The sequence below is a fragment of the Amblyraja radiata genome, chromosome 8, assembly GCF_010909765.2.
Source record: "Amblyraja radiata isolate CabotCenter1 chromosome 8, sAmbRad1.1.pri, whole genome shotgun sequence".
NCBI lineage: Eukaryota > Metazoa > Chordata > Chondrichthyes > Rajiformes > Rajidae > Amblyraja > Amblyraja radiata.
The window spans coordinates 63,607,268-63,630,564 of NC_045963.1; the positions used below are offsets into that span (position 1 = coordinate 63,607,268).

The 23,297-nt window shown below is 48.0% G+C and overlaps 1 protein-coding gene across 5 annotated transcripts; it reads left to right on the forward strand.

Annotated features, from left to right (window-relative positions):
- Window positions 1–249: 249 nt before the first annotated feature.
- LOC116976312 (neuronal acetylcholine receptor subunit alpha-2-like) lies at window positions 250–22,088 on the forward strand. 5 transcript variants are annotated; one of them, XM_033026092.1, is made up of 7 exons: window positions 250–296; window positions 2,304–2,541; window positions 6,582–6,733; window positions 11,668–11,712; window positions 13,111–13,220; window positions 15,004–16,027; window positions 21,763–22,088. In XM_033026092.1, exons 2-7 carry the CDS (start codon window positions 2,475–2,477, stop codon window positions 21,886–21,888), a joined length of 1,524 nt encoding a protein of 507 aa, XP_032881983.1. In that variant the 5' UTR covers window positions 250–296; window positions 2,304–2,474; the 3' UTR covers window positions 21,889–22,088. The 5 variants fall into 5 exon arrangements, with proteins under 5 accessions (XP_032881983.1, XP_032881979.1, XP_032881980.1 ...); XM_033026088.1 differs by lacking the exon at window positions 250–296 and adding an exon at window positions 576–746; XM_033026089.1 differs by lacking the exon at window positions 250–296 and adding an exon at window positions 576–742.
- Window positions 22,089–23,297: the final 1,209 nt, after the last annotated feature.

A 23,297-nucleotide genomic window follows, 5' to 3' on the forward strand; every position in this document is an offset into this window, starting at 1 on the left:
CAGACACACACTCACAAACTCAGACACACACTCACACGCTCACGCAGATATAGACACACACTCACAGGCTCCCAAACTCACACTCTCAGATCGACAGAAGCACACACACATTGACGCACATGAGCTCGTATTCATACGGATGCACTCTCGTGGGTACAACATTACGTATACAGATACACACACTCACACAGTCTTGTGTACTACTCTTATACCGCCGGAGACCGGGGTTCGGGTGCTGACTGTACGGAGCTTGTACGTTCTCCCCGCAACCGCGTGGGTATTCCAAAGACGTACAGGTTTGTAAGTTAATTATATTGGTATCAATATAATTGTGTGTAGGATAAAGTGAATGTGCGGGGATCGCTGGGCAGTGCGGGCTCGGTGGGCCGAAGGGCCTGTTTCCGCGCTGTATCTCTTAAAAAAAAACGATTAAACAGTCTCTTGCAGCCCCCGCTCATTGCTCTGTGACGGTGTGCAGCCCCCCCCCCCCCCCCCCCCCCCCCACCTCACCCCCCCCCCCCCCCCCTCCCCAACTCTCGCTGTTCCACTGTTGAGGAGATCATTTCAATTGATGCTGTGGGAGGAACTGTCCAGGTTCCGCACTAACTCCGTTTCCCATTGAGCGGGAGCGATGCGGAGCAGAGCATCGCCGTCCCAACACACCCATCCTGAGCAACGTGATATCGCCGGCACCTTCAGAACAACTCCAGACGACTGCGGCAGGTTTAAGGTTCCGTTAAGTGTAGGTGTGTGTGTGTGTGTGTGCGCTCGCGTGTGTGTGAGAGAAAGAGAGTCTGTGCAAGAGAGAGAAAGCGTGTGTCCATCGTTGGAGATAGTGTACATCTATGCACACGTGTGGAATAAAATGTGCAAGGGTGCGTGTAGGTGTGTGCACGTCAACGTGCGTGTCTCCGTGTATCTGTGTGAGTGTGTATCTGTATATGTAAATGTGTACCCATGAGTGTATCCGAATGAATGCGAGCTGGTGTGAATGCGCGGGTGTTTCTGTCTATCTGTCAGTATATATGTCAGTTTGTGAGTGTGTGTCTGTATCTATGTGAGCGTGTGCCTTTGTGTCCGAGTTTGTGAGTGTGTGGCTGTGCGTGTGAGGTTGTGAGTGTGAGGTTGTGAGTGTGTGTCTGTGCGTGTGAGTTTGTGAGTGTGTGTCTGTGCGTGTGAGTTTGTGAGCGTGCCGCAGATGTGTGTGTCTGTATCCGCGTGAGTGTATGAACTCGCCCTTTTATCTTTGTTAGTGTGCTTCCCTATCTGCGTGAGTGTGATTCTCTATCTGCCTAAGTGTGCATCTAATACCTGTGTGTGTTTTTGCGTCTCTCTGTGTGTCTCTGTGAATGAGTCTTTATATCTGTGTGAATGTGTCTGTATCTATGTAAGTATGGAAATGTGTATCTGTGTGTCTTTCTGTATCAATGTGAATAAGCTTGTAGTATCTGTGTGAGCGTGTCTGTTTCAGTGTGAATGGGTATACCTGTGCGAATGTGTCTCTGTATCTGTTAATATGTATATGTGTGTCTGTGGGTGTCTTTCCATAGTTCTATGAATAAGTTTCTGTACCTGTGTAGGCTTGTCTCTGTATACGCGTGTTTGTCTCTGTATCTGTGTGTTTGTCTGTGTATGTGTGTGTTTGTCTCTGTATCTGCGTGACTTTGTCTGTAACCGTGTGAGTGTCTGCATCTGTGTGTGTGTGCGATTTTGTCTCGATCTACGTGATGTTTTCTCTGTATCTGTGTCTATATCTCTGTGAACGAGTTTCCATATCCTGTCTCTGATTGAGTTGTGTCTCTGTATCTGTGTGTGTTTCTGTGTCTGCGTGAGTTTGTCTCTGTGTCTACGTCAGTTTGTCTCTGTGTCTGTGAGTTTCTGTATCTGTGAATATGTTTCTGCATCTGCGTGTCGCTGTATTTATGTGAGCGTTCGTCTATGAATCTATGTATCTTCCTGACTGCTTTTTTTCAGCGAGTCTCTGTATCTATGTATCTGTCTGAGTGTACCTGTGCGTGTGTCTCTTTGTCTATGTGTCTGTCTGAATGTGTCTGTGAGCACATGTCTCTGTATCTATGTATCTGTTAGTGTGAGCGTGTATGTCTGTGTGAGTGTGGGTGCGTTGTTCCACATTCGGATCGCCTCTGATCATGATTCCGTGTCCGGGAATGCAGTCCCTTGGAACGTCGGAATGGCCCCGTTTCTTTAATTCACTTGACGGAAGCTTCTTTAAATTGCGGGCACTCTGCTTTATTGAAGTTATTTAAATATTAATATAATGTAATATCTCCTTTTCCTCGCAGGTCCGCTGCTCAACGCATCGCTCTCCTCGTGCATAAGCCCCACCAACTTCAGGACCGAGGACAGCGCAGTGACTGGGAGTCCGCGGGACTAGGTGCCGCACCCGGTGGCGTTTACCCCGATTAACGCCGGAGTCTCAACCCGGGTCTGCTGCCAGTCAGCGCCGACCTCTGATGGAGGGTGGAGTGGCCAGAGGTTTTCGTCTCTTCTTCACTCTCTCCGCGGCTCTCCACGGATCCGGTGAGTGAGAACACCGCCTTCCGTGTCTCTTCGCCCTTTCTTTCCACCAATGCTTGCCCCCTCATACGCGAACCCTCTCCCCCCTCCAACTCTCTCTCGTCCACCCCCCCCCTCCCCTCCCCTCCACACACACACACACACACACACACACACACACACACACACACACACACACACACACATACAACCACCATCACCATTCACACCAGAGACACAACTTACGGTTGAAATATCGGAGACACAGTGTCGCGGTTTACAAGCTGGTCGCGATGTTAAAGGAGCGCCACGTTAGTGTAGGAGCATTAACATTGATGGAGCGCTGCATTGTGTAGGGGCAGTCTTTGGGATAATGGGAAATGCCAGGGTTTATTCCCTCTCGCGTCTCCCGTCAAAGTTTTGCTTGCATTTTAACGAATGCCTATTCATAGAAAAGAAAATTGAATAAATCTAAAAGCGAGCCAATATTTAATTCTGGAAATTCTGTTGGCTTGGAAGCCGCTGTCTCCGGTGGCAAGGCGGTCGTTCCTGGCATCCCAAGCCGCTGAGGGTTCTCCCGACGCCGGAGCACCATCACCCGGCGAGAACATCGGGCGCCGTGGCGGCGACTGTGGTGGCCTCAATAGGCCCGACTCTGGGTGGACAAGAGGATGGGGACTGGACTTTGTGCCTTTTGTGTTTTGGTGTTGAATTTCTTCTTAAATGCTATGTTGTATTTTTATTAGTGTGCTGCAAGGACATCTGAATTTCCCCTGAATAAGGGGATTAATAAAGTCTAATCTAATCTAATCTAATCTAATCTAATCTAAGACACAAAGCGTTGGAGTAACTCTCACCTAAACATTTTGACGAACCCTTAATAATCTTATACGTTTCAATAAGATACCCTCTCATCCTTCTAAATTTCAGAGTATACGGTCAGGCAGCATCTCTAGAGAAAAGGAAGAGATGACATTTCCGGTCGAGATCCTTCATCAAACTGAGAATCAGGGAAGGGGAAAACTGTAGATATGGGAAGGTCCAGAACAAAGTGATTCATGACACAGGAAAGGTAGAGCCTACAATGGTCCATTGTTGGCTGGACACAAGGTGATAATGAACGAAGGAATACAAATTGTGAAATTAGCAAGATTACTAGGTTGAGGGAGTGGAGTGGTGGTGGGTGGTGGGGGGGGGGGGGTGGGGGGGGGGGGTGGGGGGGGGGGGGGTGGGGGTGGGGGTGGGGGGGGACGGAGAGAGAGGGAATGCAAGGGTTACTTGAAGTTAGAGATAATAATCTTCATGTAGATAGGTTGTAAGCTGCCCAAGCGAAATATGAGGTGATGTTCCTCCAATTTGTGTTTGGCCTCACTTTGACAGTGGAGGAGGCCCAGGACTAAAAGGTCACTCCCAGAGTGTTACTGAAGGAGCATCACCATGTCAGAGGGGCTCAACTGAGGGACCGCCACCCAACCATGGGAGCAGTAGCAAGGGAGCGCCACATTATTGAGTACAGTGCTGAGGGAGCACCACATTTATGAGGAAGTATCCCACTCTGGGAAGGGCGATGCTGAGTGAGTGGCACACTGTGGCATGGGCAGTGGTGCACTGTGCCATACTGTGTAATGACCAGTATTGATGGAGTACTGCATTGCAGGAGGGGTAATACTGAGAGAGTGCTGCACTGTTGGACTGGCAGTACTGAGGGAATGCCACACTGCCATGGGGCAGTACTAAGGGAGCATCACAGTGCTGGGGCAGTATTGTGAAGCTTCGTATGTCCTTGCATGGGATTAACGCAGAAGCCATGTCACTAAAGCAGACTAAATAAGTTCTCTCCAGCGTTGTGAAGTAATATTTATCTGTGAATCAACTAAAAAACTGGTCATTCTGGCATTGATTTTTGGGATCTACTGAGGCTTAGAATGGTCGCACATTTTTTATATCATGACACTGCCAACACAAGATCTATGTGCACCTTGAAGTATGGATGCTTTTGAAATCCCCTATGCCTGCTCTGTACAAGAAATTAATAATAACATTAATTCAAAGGAAAAGGCTTATACGCGGGGCAGAAAGCCCAAGGTTTATAAAGTATCCAAATTCAACAAACTAGAGAGAAAGGCAAAGTGGAATGTTGGGAAATCTGGTGCGAAAGATAAGCAGAAACTGTACAATCTTCTACAGACTTAATAAAAAGGAAAACATTAGCAAGTGTTAATAAGGGTCACATAGTCTGAAACAGCTGAATTTATATTAGGTTCTAATGAAATGGCAGAGAAATGAAACAAATATGTTATGCCTGCCTTCAAGGAAATCCTCTTGGAAATAGAGAACAGAGATAACATGAACTGCAGATGCTGGTTCACAAAAAAAAACCAAAGTGCTGGAATAACTCAATGGGTCGGGCAGCATTTCTGGCGGACACTGATGTGTGACGTTTTGGGTCAAGACCCTTCTTCAGACTTAAGAAATGTTTTCTGAAGAAGAGTTCCAACTTGAAATGTCACTTAGCCATGTCCTCAAGACCCACTGAGTTACTCTAGAACTTTGAGTGTGTGTTTCTTGGAAATAGAGGGCAACAAGTTAGCAGAGAATGAGAAAGCAGAATTAGACAAAATTGAGAAATGACTGGGGCCGAAAGGTGATATGTTCCCAGGAATGTGGACATTCTTCCCCACGTTTCAAAACAGTGGGAAATGGGTCCATCCTTCTTCCAAGTTCCAGTGATCTTCTTCCAGTGATTATCAAATACCTTTCACTGATCAGAAGATAGCAACCATCATTCTAGCACTACTGAAACCTGGTAAGAGCAAATAGGGATATTCGGGCCAGTTAGCCTGGAATCAGTTGAGAAAGATAGACACAAAATGCTGGAGTATCTCAGCGGGACAGGCAGCATCTGTGGATAGAAGGAATGGGCTACTTAGTTAAGAAATAAGTTGTTTCATGGAACTTAGAGAATCATTGAAGGATTAGGCAGTCAACATGGATTTATGAAAGGAAGTCATGTTTGATTAATCTGATGAAATGATTAGACTTGAAGTTGTACAATTGCAACATTCACAACATCCATTGCTTGGACATGCACATGGATAGGAAAGGTTTGGAAGGATATGGGTTAGGCACAGGCAAGTCATTAACTTGGTAAAGATACAGAAGAGATTGGAACACTTTCTTTAGGAGACTCAGAAATGACCTTACCGAGATAAACAAAATTAGTAGGGACATAGATTAAGTGTAAGCTCACAGTCTTATTCTCAGAGTAGATGATTCTAAAACTGGAGGGCATTCGCTCGTGAGGGGAGAGATATAAGACGCAACTTTTCACTGTTTAAGAAAGAACTACAGATGCTGGAAAAATCGAAGGTAGACAAAAATGCTAGAGAAACTAAGTGGGTGAGGTTGAAGAAAGGTCTCGACCCAAAACGTCACCTATTCTTTCGCTCCATAGATGCTGCCTCACCTGCTGAGTTTCTCCAGCATTTTTGTCCACCACCTTTTCACTCTGATGATTTAAATGAAATACATGGAATATGGAATGTCTGTATATATGTCAGAGGATAATGGGATGCCATAGGAAGCTATAGAGGTGGAAATAATTATGATTTTCAAAAGACATTTGGACAGGTATGGAGAGAGCGTTTAGATGGATATGAGCCAAATGCAGGCATATGGGACTAGGAACAAATGTCAACTTGGTCAGCATGGACATGTTGCACAGGAGTATGAAGCTATGACTAGATTACTAGTAGACTATTTAAAAACCTAAGGTAACCAACAGATGAACATTGTTCTGCAAGATCATCAACCTGAAACTTTGACTCCAAAGATAGACACAGAATACTGGAATAACTCAGTGGGTCAAGCAGCCTATCTTTGGTGTCTATCTTCAGTGTAAACCAGCATCTGCAGTTCCTGCCTGCACACTTTGACTCGAAAGCTCTTTCCACAGATACTGCAGGAAGCATTAAGTATCCCCACCACTCTCTGCTATATTCCAGGATATTAACTCACTTCCACCTGCAATCTCCCGCTGATGTCTGTCTCTGGTTTATTTCCAGTTTGTGGCCAGGAGAACACGCACTCTCAGGCAGAGGAGAGACTCTTCAAGCATCTCTTTACCGGGTACAACCGCTGGTCCAGACCTGTGGCCAACAGCTCGGATGCCGTCATTGTGAACTTTGGCCTTTCCATTGCCCAGCTCATTGATGTGGTGAGATACATCTGGATTAAGAGGCAGTGGGGATGGGGTGGAATGCCCTTTGTAGGAAAGGATTTAACCGAGGAAGTCTACCAGCATGTATCACAGAGTTTACGAAACCCACAAGCTGCTTTCTGCCAAATAGCCAAAGACTGGGGTGGCACAGAGGCACAACTGATAGAATTACTGCCTCACAATGTCAGAAATCCGGGTTTGATCCTGACCTTGGTTGCTGTCTATGTGTAATTTGCAATTTCTCCCTGTGGCCATGTGGGCTTCCTCCCACATCCCATAAACATGTAGGTTTGTAGGTTACTCATCCTTTGTAAAATTGCCTCTAATGTAGAGAGTGGATGAGAAAGCAGAACTATTTGACTAGAATTGACTAGAAGTAGTCTGAATGGGTGATCGATGTTTGACATGGACTCGGTAGGCAAAAGGGCCTTTAGCCATGCTGTATCTCTGAACTAAACTAAACTTGGTTAACGAGGGAAAGGTAGATTTTAAGGTAGAGAGAGGTTGAAAAGTACAATGAAGTTCTGCAAACAACCTTTTGGGAGTGGAGTAACATGGCAAGGAGTTTTTATTTTCTTATATTTTATGAAGTAAGGTTGATTATGCTACAAAGTAGCAATGTTACAAAATTTTGAGATTTTAAAAATCAAGTCTGTAATTTATCCCATCAGATAAAGCATAAAAATAAGTTTAATTTGACATCTAATTCACTTTCATATCTCAAGTATTTAAAAAGTTGTGGCCATTTTCATACTCGGAAATGAGCATCTTGTTCCCTATTGATTTTCTATGGACATAACAAAAAAGTTGTGATCGTGAACAGTCAAAAGCCCATAACTTTCTTAAAAATTAAGAAAACTGAATGAAATTTTCAGTTATCATAGATTGAAGCATTCTGAAACAAATATAAAATAATCTTACTTGGATGACCTGAAATTAAAGCATATAATTAGTTAGTTACCTAATTGTAGCTAATTTCAGACTTCAATTACTAGATCTAAACATCTATCCATTTCTTAATAAATGATTAACATTTTTAAATAGCCTAAATGTCCAAATAATATTCACAAATAATTCACAATAAAACATGATTTTTAAATCTCATTTACATTAATTTATAGGCCAAATGGAAGGAATTCAGTGTTCAATTGCTGTAAATAAATGCCCATTTAAATCAGCTTTCCAGTGGGTCCCTGTGGAACGCGCTGGTTTAGAACGTTCACATTGCGGTAGATTTGTGCCTCAAATGCCGAGAAAAATACTGCGCGATATAATGGGCCCAAATTGAGCTACTCGCAATATTAAATTTTGTATAAAGGGATCTTTAGAAGCCCTTTTGAATGTAAAAATATACAACCTACCTTCTGCTATTTTCTTTATGAGACCCTGCGGTTGCTGGCGCTCGCGGGTTTAAAGATTGATTTTTAAACTACTATAACTATTATTCAAGGCCTTTAAACCTAATAATAGCTTTTGCGACGGGGTCTTCCAGCGATTTTTCGTTAATAATTAACTAGGCTGAACATCTTCGATTTGAACAGCCTAGAGAAAATCGCGTTTTAAACCCGCCCCCCCTCTAAACGGCGCCAAAATCGCGCACACCCGCACCGGCAGATTTTCAAAGACGCTTCAGGTAGGCTTTGCAACATACCTATACAAAGGGTACGGAACAGATTCACAATGATATTGCTGGGTCTGGAGGGCTCAAGTTGTAAGGAGAGACTGGGTAGAACTTGGACTATTTTTCCCTTGAGCATAGGAGGCTGAGGGGTGACCTAATGGGGGTTTATAACATCATGAAGGACATAGATAAATCGAGTGGAAATAGAGTTGTGGAGTCTACAATTTAAGATGAAAGGGGAAAGGTTTAACAGCAACCTGAGGGGTAGCTTTTTCACAGGGAGTTTGCTGGGTGCATGGAATAAGCTGACAGAGGAAGTGCTGGCAAAATTACAGCATTTAAAAGATATTTGGATAATTACAGGTTTAGGGGATGTGGGTCAAATGCAGGCAACTGTGAAGAGCACATGAAGGCATCTTACTTGGCATGGATGAGGCAGCCTATAGGTCTGTTTGCATGTTTATAACTCATTGATGATGGATAACCCAGACACAAATAAACAGATTTATAGGAATAGATATTAAAATTTAACAAGTCTGCTCCTGTGTATATCCACTCTGTGGGTTGTTATCTGCATTTCTGAGATTGAGTGGGTCTGATTATCTCTGGCAATCTGCAGTAGCTTGTAACCATTAACACATCCCGTGAGCCTCCACAGTGCTAGGAAATGGAAAGCAGAAGAGGAAGTTTGGATGGAAGCCAGATATTCCCCAGAGCGAGAGAGTGATCTACACCCTGACTCTCTCCATTCCACTGAGACCCATTCGCAAGTACTTGTGAATGCAGCAGTGATCTATATATGGGAATTGTTTTTGCCTCATTGGAGAGGGATCAACACTCCTGCTCATCGCATGCTAAAGGAATTTTGTGCTTCTTGGGGTTAGGGTTCTTGAAGGTTGCCATCCAGACATGCAAAATAAGTTCCTAAGTGGATTATTTTGAGGTAGAAATTGGTCTTTGACTTTTAATCGAGGGAAATGTTCTTAGTTTAGTTTAGTTTAGAGATACAGTGAGGAAACGAGCTCTTCGCTCGACTGCGATTCCCGCCCGTGCACACTCGGGACAATTTAGATTTTTTACAAAAGCCAATTAACCTACAAGCCTGTGTATCTTTGAGGTGTGGGAGAAAACCAGAGCATGTGGTCACGGGGAGAATATACACACTCCGTACAGACAGCGCCCATAGTCACGATCGAACCTGGGTCTCTGACGCTGTAAGGCAGCAACTTTACCGTTGCACCACCATGCCTCCCCTGTCCTGAGGGACCAGACAGGGCAGCATGGGAGAAAAGTGGGGGGGTGGAGTGCATGTTGTAAGGTTGGGGTGAGGGAGAGTTGAGGGTGCCAGGAGGAATGGGCAAGTTGGAGGAGAATGCAGGGATCAGGGGAGAAGGGTCACACAAAAAGGCTGGAGAAACTCAGCGGGTGCAGCAGCATCTATGGAGCGAAGGAAATAGGCAACGTTTCGGGCCAAAACGTTGCCTATTTCCTTCGCTCCATAGATGCTGCTGCACCTGCTGAGTTTCTCCAGCCTTTTTGTGTACCTTCAATTTTCCAGCATCTGCAGTTCCTTCTTAAAAACTCAGGGGAGAAGGGTCATGAACAGTTGGAGCAGAGGGTGGAGAGGAGAGTGCTGAAGACTCAGCCAGTGCCTCCTCCGACGAGACACTATATGACGGAGTGAGTGATCACTCAGCCCCCCCCCCCCACTCCCCTCACCCCACCCTCCAAGGGGTGACATTATATTTCTATAATGTCATTGCTCAGGCGCCTACAGGATTAAAATCTCAGCCTGCCCAACCTCTCTCAGATCCCTTGAGTCCTGTCAACATTGCGCTGAAGATTCACTGCACTCTCTCCAGCTAAAAGGCACTTTCATACAGCTGGGTGAACAAGCGATACACAATACTCCAAGTGCAGCCTCACTAATGTCTTATAGAATAGCAGCATAACATCCCAACCTCTCTATTCAATTTGCTGGCTTGATGAAAGCCAGCATGCCAAACACTTTCTTGATCACCCTATCTTCCTGCAATGCCACTTTCAGGGAGCTATGCACTCATCTGCCCAATAACGCCATCTACTGGAAATTTCTGCCCTGATCTGACATCTCAAAATGCAATATCTGGTACTCACCTGAATTAAACTCTAATTGCAATTCGTCAGCCAAGTTACCCATTTCTTTATAATTCTTTATAATCCCCATCATCTACGACACCAGCTATTTTAGGGTAATCTGAAAACATACTAACTATGGTTTGTTCATTCTCATGCAAATCATTTAAATACATGACAATATTCCATAGAGAGCAGCTCCCTCGAAGTCGGTTCTGAGCACACCCTGGAAACTATTGTAGAAACAAAGAATTGCAGACGCCGGTTTGTAGCCAAGATAATCACAAGGTGCTAGAGTAACTCAACGGGTCAGTGGGCAGCATCTCCGGAGAAAAAAGAATGGCGAGGTTTCAGGTCGTGACCCTTCTTCAAAGTGCTTTTAAAAAAAATGATGTCTCGTCAGCAAGTTAGAGAAATGAAGGTCCAGAAAGGGTTGATGGCCATCTGGGGGAGTCCAAGAGGAGGGGGAATGTTGGAGACAGGAGAAGTGGTCATCACTGGGCAGTGAGGACTCCTTCCCACAGAAGAAGGAGGCGGAGGCGACGGAAGAAGAGCTCCGACCTACGACGTCACCCATCCTTTTTCTCCATAGATGCTGCCTGACCCGCTGAGTTACTCCAGCACTTTGGTGTCTATCCTAGAATCTTCTGTTTGCCGGAAATCTCCTCTGCACCAGATCTGTGAGTTGAGGCTCTGTATCGGGAACAGACACAAAGTGGGCGGCACGGTGGTGCTGTGGTAGAGTTGCTGCATTACAGCGCCAGAGACCCGGGTTCGATTTTGACTACAAGTGCTGTCTGTACGAAGTTTGTATGTTCTTCCCGTGACCGTGTGGGTTTTCCCCAGGTGCTCCGGTTTCCTCCCGCACTCGAAAGACGTACAGGTTTGTACGTGTTAGTGTACAGGGATCGCTGGTCGGCCCGGACTCGGTGGGCTGGAAGGTCTGTTTCCGCCTTGTATCTCTAAATAAACTAAACAAAGTGAGTAACTCAGCATCTCAGGGGTAGATGAAGTTACTGGTCGGGACCCTCCAACTATCAGAAATATGACGTTGGGCATGTTTTATCACGAGGTTTAAGGGCAGTTAGTGACAGGCGGTAAATGCTGGTCTTGGCAGCGATAACACATCAGCTGATTTATTTCTGGTTAACCATAACTCTGAGACTGATTGTTATTTCTGTGACACCTCCTCTAGGATGAGAAAAACCAGATGATGACGACCAATGTATGGCTCAAGCAGGTGGGTGTTTCCATTCTCTGCCAGTTTGCACCTCAGGACAGGGCCATCCCAGGATCACAAGCTGCTGGATTAGGTCTCCTTGTTCTCCACCTATAGTTTGTATGAGCTGGCACAATGGGCATCAAAGCCAATCTCTCATGGCTGTGCTAAGTACCAATAGTTTAGCCCAAGCCCACACCTGCAGAACATAGAACAGTACAGCACAGGATGATGTACTTCAGTCTCCATTGCCTGTGCTGAACATGATGTCAGGTTAAATTAATCTCATCTGCATGCTCCCCATTTCCTGCTTATCCATGTGCCTACCTAAAATGCCACTTCATATCTGCTTCCACCACCACCCCTGTCAGTGTGTGATAGGCACCCACCACACTCTGTGGTGGAAAAAAACTTGCACCGCACATCTCTCTTAAAATTTCACTGTCTGACCTTAAAACTTCGCCCTCTAACCATGTCAGTAAACTTCTTATCCACCCTCTCCAAAGCTTCCACATCCTGATGGGCCCATAACTGCACAGAATATTCCAAATATGTCCCAAGTTTTCAAGGAACCTCTTGGCACCTCGTGTGCTTCTTAGATGAAAGTAACAATGTTTTGGTTTGATACCTATATGTATATCCCTTTTTAGATCAATGTCTCCTTAGAACAGTGTAATAGTAGGCGGCAGGGTGGCGCAGTGCTAGAGTTGATGCCTTACAATTCCAGAGACCCGGGCTTGATCTTGACTACTGATGCTGTCTGTACGATGTTTGCAGTTCTCCCTGTGACCACATGGGTTTTCTCTGGGTACCCCCACACTCCAAAGACACACAGGTTTATAGTTTAATTGGCTTTGGTAAAGAAATAATTGCCCCTATTGTGTAGGATAGTGCTAGTGCACCGGTGATCGTTGGTCAACACTGACTCAGTTTCCATGCCGTATCTCTGGCGTTGAGTCAGCAACGCTTATAAAAACTTACAAAATTCTTAAGGGGTTGGACAGGCTAGATGCAGGAAGATTGTTCCCGATGTTGGGGAAGTCCAGGACAAGGGGTCACAGTTTAAGGATAAGGGGGAAATCTTTTAGGACCGAGATGAGGAAAACATTTTTCACACAGAGAGTGGTGAATCTGTGGAATTCTCTGCCACAGAAGGTCGTTGAGGCCAGTTCATTGGCTATACTGAAGAGGGAGTTAGATGTGGCCCTTGTGGCTAAAGGGATCAGGGGGTATGGAGAGAAGGCAGGGATGGGATACTGAGTTGGATGATCAGCCATGATCATATCGAATGGCGGTGCAGGCTCGAAGGGCCGAATGGCCTACTCCTACTCCTGCACCTATTTTCTATGTTTCTATGTTTCTAAACTAAAAATTAAACTAAACTGAATCTTCTATTTCTAATTCTTGTGTCTGTTCCAGGAATGGTTTGATTACAAACTCACATGGGACCCTGGGGAGTTTGATAACATTACGTCAATCCGTGTCCCATCTGAGATGATCTGGATACCCGACATTGTTCTGTACAACAAGTAAGTCTCACTAACCTGCTGATCCACATGTCCAATTTCAGAGGATAAATCAGCACAGACATTAAAACTACAAATCAGGCAATTGGCAATCAACATGAGCAAGGTTTAGACCATTGATCCCAAATCTGCCAAGATAGTGAGGAAGGCTCCCTCAGCACTGCCCTGGCACAAAATTGTGTGTTACATACAGAGTAAAACTTTCTCAACACTATCCCATTGAGCATATTTTAAGTTAAGGGCTTTTATAGGTTTTGCTACAATGTGTGTTCCCATTATGGATGGCATAATCAGAGGGCGGCACGGTGGGGCAGCTGGTAGTGCTGCTGTCTCACAGTGCTGGAGACCTGGGATTGATCCTGACCCCGGGTGCTGTCTGCACGAGGTTTGCAGCTTCTCCCTGTGACCACATGGGGTTCCTTCTAAACACAAAGACACGCGGAATTGTAGGTTAATTGACCTATATAAATTACTCCTATTGTGTAGAGATTGGATGAGAAAGTAAGATAACATAGAGGTAGTGTGAACGGGTAATCGATGGTCAGCATGGACCCAATGGGCCAAAGTGTCTGTTTCCATGGTATCTCTAAACTAGTGCTAAATATATATTACGCATGATGAATTAAGGAATACAACTTGTATCAGGTGGGCTGAATTAGTTATAATACAATTTTGATCAGGAACTAACCACCATTTAAAATTCACTTTATTTATTTAATTCTTTATTTCGAACAGAATAAAAGAATAAAAAGCAAGTGTGAAATAGCATACAAAAAACAAAACAAGAATATTTATAAAGTGTCATAAACAATATCTATAAATAAATGAAATCGTATGTGTCCGAAAAGGAGCAGGAAGAAGCCAAAGCTTATTAATTCCCATCCCTTATTCAACTGCTTATAATTATCTTATACAAATTTTGCAGCTATATGTACACCATATGTACACCAGCAGCTATATGTACACCAAATTATTTACATTTATACACTATTCAAATATTTATAAAGCCATACAAAAAAGAGAGAAAAAAAGAAAAAACCCTCATATACTATACAGTATCTTAGTCAAATATACAACCCATCACCCGTTGAAAATTGATAAGCAGGAAAAGGCTGTTTTGGAAAAAAACAGTGTAAGGGAAAAAAAGATTTCCATGTAACCTCCCCACAGTAACAAGAACCATTGTCTCTTAAGAACAGAAGACTGTGGCGGTCACATCATTGGGTATTTTTAAACAGAGTTTGACAGATTCTTGATTATTAAGGGCGTCAAAGGTTATGAGGAGAAAGCAGGAGAATGGAGTTGTGAAGGAAAGATAGATCAACCATGATTGAATGGTGGAGTAGTTTCGATGGGCCGAATAACCTAATTCTATTCCTCTGACATGAACTTGTGAACATAGTCAGTCAGTTTGACAGCGGGTTGTCATTGACGTTGTTTCTATTGACACTTGTGTAATGATATGGTATTAACCAATGTAACATGCAGCCTTTAGCATTTTTAGCTTGCAGTAGAATAAATAAAATCATAGCTATTAAAAAACTTAACTTTAGTTATGAAAGTCCTGCTCCTCGTGCCTGTGCTGATAGCAGGACAATGGTTATCCCAGGGACTCCACTAGCTTAGACTCAATTTAATCAGTTTGAAGTTAACCTCTCACTAATGTTGGAGGACAGCTGGTTTAGACTGAGCCAGGATGAGGCAATCCATTGCAAGTGTAAGCACCTGTTTTCTCCTTGTGCGGTGTGGTGTGGTGGGAGTGCTGCCCTGTGTTTCCTGGTTGCAGTGCGGATGGTGAGTTTGCCGTGACACATATGACCAAGGCTCACCTCTTCTCCGCCGGACGGGTCCAGTGGATTCCCCCAGCCATCTACAAGAGCTCCTGCAACATCGACGTCACCTTCTTCCCCTTCGACCAGCAGAACTGCAAGATGAAGTTCGGCTCCTGGACCCACGACAAGTCCAAGATTGATCTGCGGAACATGGGCAGGAACGTAGACCTGAAGGACTACTGGGAGAGCGGCGAGTGGGCCATTGTCAATGCTGTGGGCATCTACAACAGCAAGAAGTACGACTGTTGCTACGAAATCTACGTCGATATTACGTACTCCTTCATCATTAGGAGGCTCCCGCTCTTCTACACAATTAACCTGATCATCCCCTGCCTGCTCATCTCCTGCCTCACCGTCCTGGTCTTCTACCTCCCCTCGGGCTGCGGGGAGAAGATCACCCTTTGTATCTCGGTCCTGCTCTCGCTTACTGTCTTCCTGCTGCTGATCACGGAGATCATTCCCTCCACCTCCCTGGTCATCCCTTTAATTGGCGAGTACCTGCTCTTCACCATGATCTTCGTCACCCTCTCCATTGTCATCACAGTCTTCGTCCTCAATGTCCACCACCGTTCGCCCAACACCCACAAGATGCACCGGTGGGTCCGCAGGGTGTTCCTGGAATTTGTTCCCCGCTGGCTCTTCATGAGGAGACCGGGACGCCAGGCGGAGACCATCGCCAACCACCTCGGGCTGCAGGGGCCCTGCCAGGGATGCCCACGGTCCGAGCTCAGGGACTCCAGCGCCAGCTTGGCGTTGTGCCAGGCGAGGTCGCCGCTGGGCCTGCACGCCCGTGGCTGCCAGAGCCACCTGGAGACTGGCATGTGCCCGGGAGGGAGAGCCGACCATGGCTGGAGGAGCTGTCCCAATGGGAGCATGGAGGCCGAGTCCAACCCGCTCCTGTCGGCCAACATCCTCCGGGCGCTGGAGGGCGTGAACTACATCGCCAACCACCTGCGAGCAGAGGACGCAGACTTCTCGGTGGGTATGGGGTGGGTGGGGCACAAGTTGGGTGGGGAGCAGGTTTGGCGGAGGAGCTGGGAGAGTTGGGGGGGGGGGGTAGGGCAACAGGAGCAGGAGGCGCTGGGAGGATTGGGTGGTGAGAGGGTCAGGGTAGGGCAAGCAGGGAGGTGCTGAGAAGTTTGGGACATCAGCATGGGTTTGGGTGGAGGAAGAGATGATGGCTGGGAACATTGTGGTGGGTGGAGGATGAGGTAGGGACCAGAGGTAGCAGAGTCAGGTGGATTGGGGCAGGAGGTGCATGGTTTGGTGAAGGACAGAAACATATGGCTGGGAGATTGCGGAGTGTCTGTGGGGTTTGCAGTTGTTAAGGTTTAGTAGCAGGAGTGGGGAAGGAGCAAGGCAGATGCTTGGGAGGCTTCCTGGACAAAGGGACCATGGAGAAAATTGACTAATAAATGGGCTTGCATATTAAGATATTGATTGCTATTTAAAGTTCTTGGAACAGAGCAGTATTGTCAGTTCACAAAGTAATTATAGCTGCATAATCACTCTGCTGTAATGATACAAAACAGACAGATGGTCCATAGTAAATGTGGAGACTCCCTCACGTTGGGTTGGGTCAGTTGGGCAGGAACAGTAATCAACAGGAATCAATTCTTTAGTCAGAGGATGGTGAATCTGTGGAATTCTTTGCCACAGAAGGCCGTGGAGGCAAAGTCAGTGGAAATATTTAATAATAATAATAATAATGAATGGGATTTATATAGCGCCTTTCTAATACTCAAGGCGCTTTACATCGCATTATTCATTCACTCCTCAGTCACACTCGGTGGTGGTAAGCTACTTCTGTAGCCACAGCTGCCCTGGGGCAGACTGACGGAAGCGTGGCTGCCAATCTGCGCCTACGGCCCCTCCGACCACCACCAATCACTCACACACATTCACACACAGGCAAAGGTGGGTGAAGTGTCTTGCCCAAGGACACAACGACAGTATGCACTCCAAGCGGGATTCGAACTGGCTACCTTCCGGTTGGCAGCCGAACACTTAGCCCATTGTGCCATCTGTCGTCCCAGATTTAAGGCAGAGATAGATAGATTCATGATTAGTTCAGGTGTTGGAGGTTATGGGGAGAAGGCAGCAGAATGGGGTTAGGAGGGAGAGATAGAGCAGCCATGATTGAATGGCGGAGTAGACTTGATGGGCCGAATTCTACTCCTATCACATGATCTTAAAAACCATAGGCCACAATGGCCTTCATCTTCTCCATTCATCAAGGTGTTAAACTGACACAAAGATAGAGGATCTAACTCAGAGCTCACAGTAGCTGCCGACTTAACCTTTGCATACAAGCTCGCAGTCTGGGCTCGCAGTCTTTTCATAGGCTCGCAGTCTGTCACTATTCTAATTATATCAACCCATTGATGAATAAATCCCAATCGGCCAGATCCCACGACCAACTCCCCCTTTGTGGGTAATGTAGTAATGACCCTTCCTCATATCTTGCTTAACTCAAGTGGTCTTTGTGCACCCTGTGTTGGCACAGGGCTGCACCATTGTGTACAATGCCTGAGAGCCTGGTTCAATCCTGACTACGGGTACTTTCAGTACAGAGTTTGTATGTTCTCCCCATCACCTGCGTGGGTTTCCCCCAGGTGCTTTGTTTTCCTCCCTCACTTAAAAGACGTACAGGTTTGTAGCTAAATTAGCTTTGGTAAATATTGTAAATTGTCCCTTGTGTGTAGGATAGTGTTAATGAATGGGGATCGCTGGTCAGCGTGGACTTGGTGGGCCAATGGGCTTGTTTCCATGTTGTATCTCTAAACTAAACTCATGTAAACTCATTCTGACTGAACCAAATTAATTGACTTGATACCAGCTGGAAAGCCATAGCAGGCTGACACTAGGTTCTCCATTATCTGCATCCCAGCCAGCATAGAGCATTTATTTTTTATTTTCACTGGGAATCTGTGGCCTTGTCTAGTTCCCTAGTCACATAATCTGCTTTAATGTTCTGTCATAAACCCATCCGTTTAAGTTTTTAATGTCAAAGAACACTGTCTCATCACCCTTTTCTCTGACCATGAGATGCCACGTTAATGTAGTTAATATTTTCATGTAATTAATACCATATTCCTACCACGTTTTCATGTAACTTTCAGCTTATTAGTGACTTTGCACCCAAAACTCTGCTTCCTAGAACCCTATCAATAGTTTACTTCTGACAGTAACATAGCCTCTCAGAGCACAACAAAGTGACTGAATTTCCTCCCCCCACACCCATCTCCAACAACATCATCCCACAAAGGCCTAGTTTGCATTCACTGAATCTGGTCTATGTGCTGAGTATCAGGGAGGTACAATGGGGACATTCCTCACATCCTCTCATCAAACTTCTCTGAGACATCGCATAAGGATTTAAGTCTCGCTGTGGAGTGCCTCTATGTTGAGTAGTTCTGTGGAACAGAGGGGAGAGCCACTGCCTCACAGTACCAGCAATCTAGGTTCAATCAGACCTCCCATACTTTCATTTTGTGGAGTTTGCACGTTCTCATTGTGACCGCGTGCGTTCCTTCTGGGTGCTATGGTTTCCTCCTACATCCCAAAGACGTGCAGATCAGTGGGATAATTTTCTGCTATGAATTGCCGTAGTGTCTAGGTATGTGGTAGAACTTGGGAAGAGTTGATGGGAATTTGGGGAGAATTAAAAAAAAGTGGGTTTAATGTAGGATTAATGTAAATGGTTGTGTAAATTCATGTAAATTCAAGAGTGGGCCAAGGTCCTGTTTATGTGCTGTGTCCGTCCATGATTGGTTCTGGCAGCCCACATAGTCACCTATTCCAGTTCAGTCAGGGACAGGTTCCCATCTCTGGATAGACTTGTGGCAAAACAACTCATCAGATGATCCAGTGCTCTAAAGAGTAGGGGAATCTGTAGCAGGTTCATGAGATACTGCTCAGAACTCAACCACTGAGGAACTTTGGCTTGATCCTTTTCTGGGGCTGGTGCTAGGATAGGATTATGGCAGAGATTTTTGGGCACATAAAGATGGCTGGGGCTGGGGCTGGGGCTGGGGCTGGGGCTGGGGCCGGGGATGGGGCTGGGGCTGGGGCTGGGGCTGGGGTTGGGGCTGGGGCTGGGGCTGGGGCTGGGGCTGGGGCTGGGGTTGGGGCTGGGGTTGGGGCTGGGGCTGGGGCTGGGGCCGGGGCCGGGGCCGGGGCCGGGGCTGGGGCTGGGGCCGGGGTTGGGGCTGGGGCTGGGGCTGGGGCCGGGGTTGGGGCTGGGGCTGGGGCCGGGGCTGGGGCTGGGGCCGGGGTTGGGGCTGGGGCCGGGGTTGGGGCTGGGGCTGGGGCTGGGGCCGGGGCCGGGGCCGGGGTTGGGGCTGGGGCCGGGGTTGGGGCTGGGGCTGGGGCTGGGGCCGGGGCCGGGGCCGGGGTTGGGGCTGGGGCTGGGGCTGGGGCCGGGGTTGGGGCTGGGGCTGGGGCCGGGGCCGGGGCCGGGGCCGGGGCCGGGGCTGGGGCCGGGGCCGGGGCCGGGGCTGGGGCTGGGGTTGGGGCTGGGGCTGGGGCTGGGGCCGGGGTTGGGGCTGGGGCCGGGGCCGGGGCTGGGGCCGGGGTTGGGGCTGGGGCCGGGGTTGGGGCTGGGGCTGGGGCTGGGGCCGGGGTTGGGGCCGGGGCTGGGGCTGGGGCCGGGGCTGGGGCCGGGGTTGGGGCTGGGGTTGGGGCTGGGGTTGGGGCCGGGGTTGGGGCCGGGGCTGGGGCCGGGGTTGGGGCTGGGGTTGGGGCCGGGGTTGGGGCCGGGGCTGGGGCCGGGGTTGGGGCTGGGGCTGGGGCCGGGGTTGGGGCTGGGGCTGGGGCGGGGTGGGGATGGGGTTGGGGCCGGGGTTGGGGCGGGGCTGGGGCCGGGGTGGGGCTGGGGTTGGGGCTGGGGCTGGGGCCGGGGTTGGGGCCGGGGTTGGGGCCGGGGCTGGGGCCGGGGCTGGGGCCGGGGTTGGGGCCGGGGGTTGGGGCTGGGGCTGGGGGCGGGGTTGGGGCTGGGGCTGGGGCCGGGGTTGGGGCTGGGGTTGGGGCCGGGGTTGGGGCAGGGGCCGGGGCCGGGGTTGGGGCCGGGGTTGGGGCCGGGGCCGGGGCCGGGGTTGGGGCCGGGGTTGGGGCCGGGGTTGGGGCTGGGGCTGGGGCCGGGGTTGGGGCCGGGGCTGGGGCCGGGGTTGGGGCTGGGGTTGGGGCCGGGGTTGGGGCCGGGGCCGGGGCGGGGTTGGGGCCGGGGTTGGGGCCGGGGCCGGGGCCGGGGTTGGGGCCGGGGTTGGGGCCGGGGTTGGGGCTGGGGCTGGGGCTGGGGCTGGGGCTGGGGCTGGGGTTGGGGCTGGGGTTGGGGCTGGGGCTGGGGCTGGGGCTGGGGCTGGGGTTGGGGCTGGGGTTGGGGTTGGGGCTGGGGCTGGGGCTGGGGCTGGGGCTGGGGCTGGGGCCGGGGTTGGGGCTGGGGCTGGGGCTGGGGCTGGGGCTGGGGCTGGGGTTGGGGCTGGGGTTGGGGTTGGGGCTGGGGCTGGGGCTGTTCTCCCTGGAGGTGGAGGGGTGACCCGACAGAATCTTGAATTCTCACTGCCTTTTCCCAGAGTAGGAGATCCATAACTAGGTGGACATACAACCGTTTTAAGGTGAGAATACGTTTAATAAAGTGAGACATGGGTATAAAGGGGACCTGAGGAGCAACATTTTCACTTGCAGAGTACTCTTCCAGCTTTCTCTCCCCCTGACACCCCCCCCCCCTCCCTACACTCCTGCAATCATTCTGAAGAAGGGTTCCGACCCAAAATGTCACATATCCTTGGTCGCCTGGAATGCTGCTTGACCCGCTGAGTTACGCCAGCATTTTGTTCTTTCCTTGGTAAGCCAGCATCTGCAGTTCCTTGTTTCTACAGTGGGCACATGGCACGAGCTACCAGAAGAAGTGGTAGGGATGGATATATTCACAATGTTTAAAAGACACTTGGATAGGTTCATGGATAGGAAGGCTTTCAAGGGACACAGGCCAAACACAAGCAAATGGGTCCAGCTCACGGAAACAAGTTGGTCAGTATGGATAGTTGGGCCAAAGGGCCTGTATCTCTGCCTTATAACTATGGTTCTGTGACTTTGAAAGGAGCACATATTTGGAAGTGGAAGAGGAAACCACTAGGTGACTGGAAAGTGGAACTCGCCATCGTGGGAAATGCCAAAACCAAACATATATCTGCACTAGAAAATTAGATGCATATATGCGAACAGGGAGGAAATGGTAGGCTGAGTCAATGCAGTTACATGCTGAGCATAAATACTGCTGCTGGCTGGGCTAAATGGGCTCTTTCTGTGGTCCATATAACAAATCTATTATGTTTCCAAATGTAACAACAACGCGTCATGAATGTGCTCCCTAATATTGCTGGCAGTAGGGTCCAGGAGATCAATCCTTCGTTCCCAATGAATTCTGGAACAATCGGGCAGGTTGTAATACAGAAAGTCCAAGGCTTTCTCCAGTCCACCTCACTCGTTGATGTGACTGGAATATCCCACAAGGAATCTACCAGGAACACATCGGACTTTGCCCTGAGAACCCGGGAAACCTGGAGATTCTAGTCGAGACCCTGTCTCCTGAATAGTGGATGCTGGAAAAGATCTCTGTTAAGATGGGTAGGTGGCAGTTATCCTCACACAGCAGCATGCCACATTTCCCCTAATTTTAACCTGACTTTATTCCTTCTCCTCCGCGATTTCAGGTAAAAGAAGACTGGAAGTACGTGGCCATGGTGATTGACCGTATCTTTCTCTGGATATTCATCATCGTTTGCCTGCTGGGAACCTTTGGACTGTTCCTGCCTCCCTGGTTGGCAGGGATGATTTGAAGGGTGCCATGTGCAAGGTGGGAAGAATATGGAGGGTGCACATCACCCAACAACCAGTCCCGCCCTCTGATGACCCAGGGCTCAGGGAAGAGGTTATCCAGTGACCCACACACTGAACCCCAACACACTCTTGCTTTCACCCACCAGCATTATCAATATAGCGTTTGGATGGAAACACATTAAAAAAAAAAAAAAAGATTTAAAAATTATTGATTTGTGGTTCATTAAAAATTCTATCAGTAGCTTGATACTTTTTCAATGTGATAGAATATTCCATAACATTTCTGCATCTCTCAGCTCTTTTTGATGACTGGAAACGTAGGAAGAGTTTTGGATTTCCACCAAGGAGACTTCACCTATTCTCTCATCACCTTCCTCATTGACCTGAGTGAGGAAGACTGCAGATGCCATCCATCACGGCCACTAACCTTCCCCCCAACTTCCTGGGCCCCAACGCAATAACATTCTGCTTTCTGGTACTGGGAATTTATGAGACTTTTGGATAGGCACATGGATATGCAGGGAATGGAGGGATACGGATTATGTACTGGCAGTGTTGGCCTTGGCATCATGTTCGGCACAGACGTTGGGCGGCAAAGGACCTATTCTCGTGCTTTGTTCTATGTTTTATGAGTAAATCCGATCCTTCAGCCTCAATGTTACCATTCAATAACCCACACCCTGTGGAATTCATTGCCACAGAAGGCTGTGGTGGCCAAGTCAATGGATATTTTGAAGGCATAGATAGATAGATTCTTGATTAGTGTGGGTGCCAGGGATTATGGGGAGAAGGCAGGAGAATGGGGTTAGGAGAGAGCGATAGAACAGCCATGATTGGATGGTGGAGTAGACTTAATGGGCCAAATGGCCTAATTCTACTCCTATCACTGATGACCTTATGGCCCCCTGTTCTTCCAATCCCAATGGTCCACATAGGATCTCTTATCTTTTCTTCACTTTTTCCAACACCTCTCCCTCCTTTACTGAGACTCATCACCCTCCTTCCAACTGCTTCCAACTGCCCATCATCAACACATATCCACCTCATCTCCCTTGGTTTACCCTTCATATCTCTTTCCCGACCTGGCTCCATCTGCTCCTTGCCTCTTGCACACTTGGTTCCAGTACTGTCGCCTTGGATAGCGTGTATATTTCGTGTTTTTATCTTTTTGCGAGCAAAGCACCAAGGCAAATTCCTTGTATGTATACATACTTGGCTAGTAAAATTGTATTCAATCCAATTCAATTAAATCCGGTCCTTCACCTGTTCTTGGAGGCCAGTTCCAGGTTCCCAGGATGTTGACGGTGGGTGACTCAGTGAAAGTGATTCCATTGACTATCAAATGGAAGTGATTTAGACTTCTTGTGGATATTGCCATGGCTTGATATTTCCATGACCCAAATGTTAC

Bases quoted from the DNA above. Each gene is read 5' to 3' on its own strand.
- LOC116976312 (XM_033026092.1), top strand. From the start codon at position 2,475: ATGGAGGGTGGAGTGGCCAGAGGTTTTCGTCTCTTCTTCACTCTCTCC. The intron at 6,734-11,667 runs GTGAGATACATC...CACCTCCTCTAG, and splicing joins TTGCCCAGCTCATTGATGTG to GATGAGAAAAACCAGATGAT. The intron at 11,713-13,110 runs GTGGGTGTTTCC...TGTCTGTTCCAG, and splicing joins CCAATGTATGGCTCAAGCAG to GAATGGTTTGATTACAAACT.